General features: G+C 40.3%; 1 protein-coding gene across 5 annotated transcripts in view; it reads left to right on the plus strand.

Moving 5' to 3' along the window:
* The window catches only part of spag9b (sperm associated antigen 9b), a 196500-nt gene that overhangs the window by 112744 nt on the left and 76256 nt on the right, over window positions 1–7500 (plus strand). For 2 of the 5 annotated variants that reach the window (XM_079801693.1, XM_079801695.1), the window contains exon 6: window positions 6867–6929. The exons of 2 other annotated variants lie outside the window; for them this stretch is intronic. In XM_079801693.1, the coding sequence (XP_079657819.1) occupies window positions 6867–6929 (63 nt within the window). The remainder of the gene's footprint in view (window positions 1–6866; window positions 6930–7500) is intronic. One more of the 5 variants, XM_079801697.1, reaches the window with a different exon arrangement.

Below are 7500 nucleotides of genomic sequence, written 5' to 3' on the forward strand. Positions count from 1 at the left end.
TGGACAAAGACACTCATGTAAGGACGTAACACTTAAGGTAAAATGGCCTAAAAACGAACACTCGAGGCAATAGCTTTGATTCCTTATCAAGATAAAGATTATTGACTTATTTTCATGCGGTTTCTTGCACAACACTGTGTTATGAGTAGGGCTGCCCCCTAATAGTGGACTAGAAGAGGCTTATTCAACCAACATTTTATTACTTAGTCGCAAAAAAACTCCAAAAACATCATGTTAAAGGGTTAAGTTCACCCAAAAATGTAAATTGTGTCATTAATGACTGACCCTCATGTGGTTGGACACCCGTCAGACCTCCGTTCATCTTCAGACACAAATGAAGATATTTTAGTGTAAATCTGATGCTCTGAAAGGCCTCCATTGGCTCAACTTTACACTCTCAAGACCCTTAAAAGGCACTAAAGACTAAAGTTACAAAGTCCATCTCACTACAGCGGCTCTACAATAACTTTATGAAGAGGCGAGAATAGTTTCTGTGCGCAAAAAAACCCTAAATAACGACTTCTATAGTGATGACGATTTCAAAACACGGCCTCATGAAGCTTCGAAGCGTTATGAATCAGTTACCCCTTTTCCACCAAAGCAGAGCTAGAGCTAGATCGGAGCCAGAGCCTAGTTTCAAATCGGTTCTTTGTGTTTCCACACCCAAAGCCCAGCTCCGAGCCAGGAAAAGTGGTTCTTAAGTAGCACCAAAACATTGCTGGGCTAGAACAGGGCTAGAAGTAAGACCCGATTACGTCAGGCGCTGGGGGCGGAGTCAACAAGACCAACACAAACTGGAGATCCGCCATTGTTGAAATAGCAGCTAATGGAGCTAACAGCTGCTGCTCGTTTGTAATCTCCGTCTATACAAATTACGGCGAACTGCATGAATGCGTTGGATTCGCTGTGTTTGCGTTGTGTTTTGATGCCGATGTAGGATCGTAAAGCCATGTGAATCAATAGTAACGCAACGTTTGCTTTGTTGATGGAAGGCTTGTTCGCAGCGGTGCTGTGCAGAGACCGATCGGCGTATGATGACGAGTCCAGCGAGAGCACACGCCTCCTTATGCTTTTGATTCACTCATGCATTTTTTTTATATCATACGTGGATCGGTCTGCGCAGCGCCGATGCATCTCGAACAAGCCTGGTGTGTGTGTGTTTCCCGCTGCCCAGGGTTGCCAGGTTTTCACAACAAACCCGCCCAATTGCTACTCAAAACAAGCCCAATCGCGTTCCAGGGGGGTTCCCTGGTAAAAATCACATTTGGGGGTAAAATATGTGTTTTTTTGGCACTAAAATTCGCATTCCCGGGGCTAAATATCACATAATTGGGGTCGCTTCATCCCGCGGACATGAAAAACAGCCCGCGGCAAAACCACAGACTTGGCAACATTGCCGCTGCCTCGCTAGCGTTGCTGAGAAAGATGAGAAGTAAACAGTGACGTAAGACATGGCTCTGTTGTGGCTCTCAGCCCGTGGAAAAGCAAACGGTTCTTAGAAGGCTCCTTAGTCGAACCAACTATGAACTGGGACTAGCTCTGGCTCTGAATTAGCTCTAGCACTGCTTAGGTGGAAAAGGGGTAAGTGAGTCGTTTCAGCGGTTTGGATCGCCAAATTTCGACTCACTGAGTCAAATGATTCGACTCACTGATTCATAACGCTTCGAAGCTTCATGAGGCCGTGTTTTGAAATCGTCATCACTATATAAGTCGTTATTTGGGTTTTTTTGCGCACAAAAACTATTCTCGTCTTCATAAAGTTATTCTAGAGCCACTGTAGTGAGATGGACTTTGTAACTTTAGTCTTTAGTGTCTTTTAAGGGTCTTGAGAGTGTAAAGTTGAGCCAATGGAGGCCTTTCAGAGCATCAGATTTACACTAAAATATCTTCATTTGTGTCTGAAGATGAACGGAGGTCTGACGGGTGTCCAACCACATGAGGCTCAGTCATTAATGACACAATTTACATTTTTGGGTGAACTAACCCTTTAAGAGTCCAAGTCATGCGAGGTGAGGAACGCACCGGCGCGATCACATGCATTTTTTTCCTGATAACAGCGGAAACTTAAAATACTCATTTATGGTCTTACAGATAAGGGTAATTAGGCCTGTCGCAATAATCAATATATCAATATATCGCACAATATATGTACATGACCTCAATGATTTTTTTGTGATTAATATATCGCGCATTATGTTTACATGATAATGAATGTCACCAACATTTTACTCGATTGTGCCGTCATCTTGTATGTTTTCCGTGACGGAGGCGAAAGTGTTTCTCGGGCAGTTCCTTCACAGCGGTTATCCACAGCTGAAGAGAAGCCGCCATTTTAGGTGTTAGTGTTTTCCTGACAACTACTGACGGTTTGGAAGCATAAGCCCAAACTTACTCAGATTTCAAAGCCGCAATCCCCTGATCCGCCAACACAGAATGACGAGTGTTAAAGCCGTTTCACAAGGGAACATGTTTATTTACTATTTATTAAATTATTGTTTTTTAGGATAATATATTTGTTACCCTTAATTTCCATGATCTAAAGTTGAAAGTGTGTAGGTCTACTTGCATTATTATGCTGTTATATTAGGATTATACATTCAGTGGCATAAAATAGTAATGGACAATAATATCGTTTGTTGCAATTATTTCTGGGACGATATATCGCGAAACAAAAAGTAGTTATCGTGACAGGCCTAAAGGCCTTTGCACACTGAGTCCGAAATTTTCGCATGCGTTTTTTCGTATTCGTGATCCGAAAAATTCGTCACGCACAGAGACCTTGCACACTGAGTCCGATGCGTATTAATGAATGCGTTACGGAAAAAAAACGCAAAAAAATACAAAATGCCGTCTTCAAGTAGTGAGGATGATTTTTTTTGTCCACTCTCGTCTTAAAAAACAGAGAAAGAAAGAGGAAATATTGGGTCCATCCACTTCTGCGATCGCGTAGAGAGGAAGGAGAGTTCCACCTCAAGGAGCGTTGCGAGATTATCCAGACCGATTCAAAGTTTACTTTAGACTGTTAGTGGCTCAGTTTGATGCTTTGCTAGCGATACTGGAGCCACATATTAAAAAGAAGACCACCAATCTCCGTGAATCAATTTATCCTGAACAAAGACTGGCAGTATGTCTCCGCACACACGCGCGCGCGGTTTACAGGGTCTTGGTGAGCTATAATTATAGCTGTGATATAATAATATTAGTAGTATTTTTGATACAATAATATATAAGGGTATCTGAGCACTGGCGATTCATTCACCAGCACTGCCAGCAGTTTTAGGTTGGGCATCAGCAGTAGATGGGAAAAACGGATGCGAAAAACGCAGAAAATCGAACCTGTTCCGAATTTTTTTTTGACGGACGAAAGTTTCGGAGGCAGTGTGCAAGCGTGATTGACATAACGTGACGTCGAATTTATTTTTTGACGTGCGAAAATTTCGCATGCGAATTTCTGACTCAGTGTGCAAAGGCCTTAAGGGTAATACATAATTCGAAACGTTTCTATTTTTATTTGTGTAAACTCACAATAACAACAAAACGTTGTGCTTTTGTAAAATAAATAATAAAAAATAAAAAAAGCACTTTCTGCCGCCTCGGCCTCCATAAACTGGAGCGCGTCACAAAAATGAGCCGATTCTCAGCGTACTAGCCTCATGGTGCGTTCACAGCAGACGCGAATGAAGCGTTAAGCGCGAGTTATTTATATGTAAAGTCAATGCAAAGACGCGAATAGACATTCTGTGGTGCGATTCACACGAATGAGGTGCCGCGAATTCAGTGTTTCGGGCGTTGCCGCTCGTAATCGCGCAAGTTGAAAAATCTGAACTTTGGTGGATATTCGCACCGCGTTAACCAATCAGGAGCTTGCTCTAGTAGTGACAACAATGAGGACAAAATCATATGTGGATACCCGGAGCTGTACGACACATCTTCATACTTTAAAGAAACAGGAATAAAAAGGATCTTGGAAGAAAGTGAGCGAGGAGGTCGGACAGTCTGGTGAATAGGGCTGTCAAATAAAAATTGGAATTTCAAATATACGTCGAATTTACATTAAAAAAACCTGCATTCGAATTTTTGGTAGAGGCGCGCGAAACATGACGACAACGAAACTGACGCGGTTTGTTTATCCAGCGCGGTGCGGCTGGGTTGTTCATTTGAAGAAAGGCAGAAAAAACAGTGAAGACTCGGAGTCAGAGAGAAAATGGGCAACCTGTTCGACGGTGTATATATTAGGGATCGACGATATGGATTTTTTTGTGCCGATACTGATTTTTTTTCATCAGCCTTAGCCGATGTGCGATATGATCTGCCGATTTTCTTGAGCCGATACTGCTTTTGCTCCCTCAATTTACATCATAAAAATGACACAATGATCATGATGATAACAAGTTAAAATTTACAATTTAAAAAAAGGAACATTTATTGAACTAAAAAAAAATAATAATATTTAACAAATAGTAAAAACAGGTGAGGTAGAACAAGAAAAAAAGAGTTCAGTGGTGAAAATAAATTCTGAAAATAAATATTTAAGCATTAATAAAATAATGACACTATTGCACACAGTATCAACAAGCGAGCAGCATAATAAAGTGCACACTGACTGTACTATACTTCATTTAAAACTATTTACAACCTAGTCATTTAATGCTTACACTCTAAAAAATACTGGGTTAAAAATAACCCAAGTTGGGTTGATTATGGACTAACCCAGCAATTGGGATGTTTTGACCCAGCGGTTGGGTTAAATGTTTGCTTAAACAACCCAATTGCTGGGTTAAAACAACCCAATCGTTGGTTTAAAACAACCCAATTGATGGGTTAGTCCATTTTCAACCCAACTTGGGTTATTTTTAACACAGCATTGTTTAGAGTGTAGTTGCACTTCACTTAATCTCTTGTAGAGCAACACCAGCGGTAATTCAGGAGAAAATCTCCCAATGCTCCTCGTGAAACTTCAGTCTTTCCAGCTTTTACCATCGTGTCAATTCTCAATTGATTTTGATTAATATGCGCGAGGGAGAGCGAGAGAGTTTGAAGACGGTGAGAGCTGCCCTGTGGACGCCTGTCTGGAAATAATGCAGGGAAAAAATATTTGTATTTTTACGTGTATCGGCATCGGCCGATGCCGATACACGTAAAAATCGCAAATATCGGCCCGATATATCGGTCTAACACTAGTGTATACAGTCAGACACAGAGCCGTGAAGAAGAAGACAATCAGAGCTTTGGAGCATGAGATGATATAAAGAGAAGATTCGCTACCCGCTGACGAAAATCCTCTCAGTTGGTGGCAAAATCATGCGATATATATGTATCCACATAATGCGCAACTGGCAAAGACACACTTGATCATACCTCAGCAAAAAACGCTCAATGTTTGGTGTTTTTCACCAACAATATGTAGATGTTTAGTGAGTAGAAATGGATTGTTTCTGAATGTCCGTTTGCTATTTTGTGTCCACATTACGTTTCCTGTTGAAGCGTTTTCTCAGGTCACGGATGCACTTGCAGTTTTATGCACTTTTGTTACCTAATTTTCCTTACATGCTCATTAATGAAATAATATTTTATTTAATAACAATTGTTTGAAAAGTTAATGCACTGTAAAAAGTGAATGTCATTTCATATCGATAAAAGACGCGATGCTTGATTTGGTTTAAATTGGCTTGTTGCGCTCGCTTGCGCCCTCTTGTGGGCATAGGAGACAATACAGTACTTTTTCCCTCTAAAATTCAGTATCGCCCTTTAGAATTTGAATATAATGATAATATTTAAGAAAGAATTTCGAATTTAGCTTTTCAGCAATTTTGACAGCCCTACTGGTGAGTTGTAAAAACACAACAAAAGATTAATCGCGATTAATCGCATCCAAAATAAAAGTTTGTGTTTACATAATATATGTGTGTGTACTCTTTTAATTATTATTTATATATAAATACACACAAGCATGTATATATTTAAGAAAAAAATATTATTTTTATATATAAAACATTTATATTTATATATATTATAGATTATATAAATGTATATACATGCAAATATTTCTTAAGTATATACATGAATGTGTGTGTATTTATATATAAATAATAATTAACAGAGTACACACACATATATTATGCAAACACAAACCTTTCGGATGCGATTAATCGCGATTAATCTTTTGACAGCCCTACTCTTTACTCAGTTTGACACGTTCTGCCATTGAGATGACTTGGAAAAAGTGTCCCAATCTCCCTGAATTCACCCTATTGAGACTACAAGCTAGCTAAAGCGACAAATTGAGCGCATTCACCGTATTTTAAAACAATCCATGTCAGCCATTTCGCAACGAGACGAGAAGCCCCTCCAATGACGCAAATCTGCATCTGTTGTGAAGTGAATGTCACGCGTGAATGAAGCGAGTAAATCGAAAATCAACATGAGAAAGCGTCCAGCTACGTGCGAATAGCGTGATTTATTTGCGCAAGTCGCGTCTGGTGTGAACGCACAGTCAGACATGAGAAACATATCGATAGAAAGCTTGAAATGTCTACTTTTAAACAAATCCGAATATGTGAACAGAGATTATTCTATTCGACAGAGATTATCCGCATCGTCAACTTCATTTTTGACTCAGAAAACACTAGTTTATTGAGTTCACCATAAAAACACACAGTACAAATTCAGTCATGCTTTGATCGACCACGAGACGGATTATGTGTAATCCTGGCCTACATTTCATTTTACAGTAGTTTCCGCTTAATCTGGATTTGACTAGCTCTCCTGAAGCTTTCTGGGGAAGAACCGTCCTGACGTTCTCTTTATATAACGAGTGCATTATACACAGAATTCATGTTTCTTCCTGTGCGTTTCTCTCTGGGCAGCTGGAGGCGGATGGTAAGAGTTCACAGGACAGTTTGGAGGCCCAGTGGAGCGACTCCAGTAAGGTAGCCCGTCCCATAGTCTCAGATGGCAGCCTCAGCGGAGTGTGTGTGTGTGTGTGTGTGTGTGCTATAGAGACAGAGCGACACATCTGAAGGCCACGCCCACCGGGGGGGAACAATCCAACGCTCTCCATTGACTTTGCATTGCGTGAGACTGCATCCTTGTCATTTCGGACATATAACAAAAAACAGAACAATGTCTAAAAGCTGATATGTGACAAAGTGTACAGCAAACAAGCTAAACAAAACCCACAACCAAAAACCCAGACGTTTTTATAAGCTATTGACCCAAAAAACGAGCTTTTAAGGACAAAAAAGTGGATACAGGCCATTGAGACACATTATATTACACTGAGAAGTGCACACACTAGAGGAGAACGAAATCAGCGACAGGAAATATAATATATAAACCTGACATTTGGATATTTGACTTAACAGTGACAACATATTTACTGCACACACACACACACACTGAGTGTCAGGATCCCAAAATTGACCCATTCTTCAGCTGAAGCGTCACGTTTCACTGCCTTTATCCACTTTTGTCTCCTTAAACTTTCATTTTTTTGGGTCG

Source organism: Gobio gobio, assembly GCF_949357685.1.
Source record: "Gobio gobio genome assembly, chromosome: 20".
Taxonomy (NCBI): Eukaryota; Metazoa; Chordata; class Actinopteri; order Cypriniformes; family Gobionidae; genus Gobio; species Gobio gobio.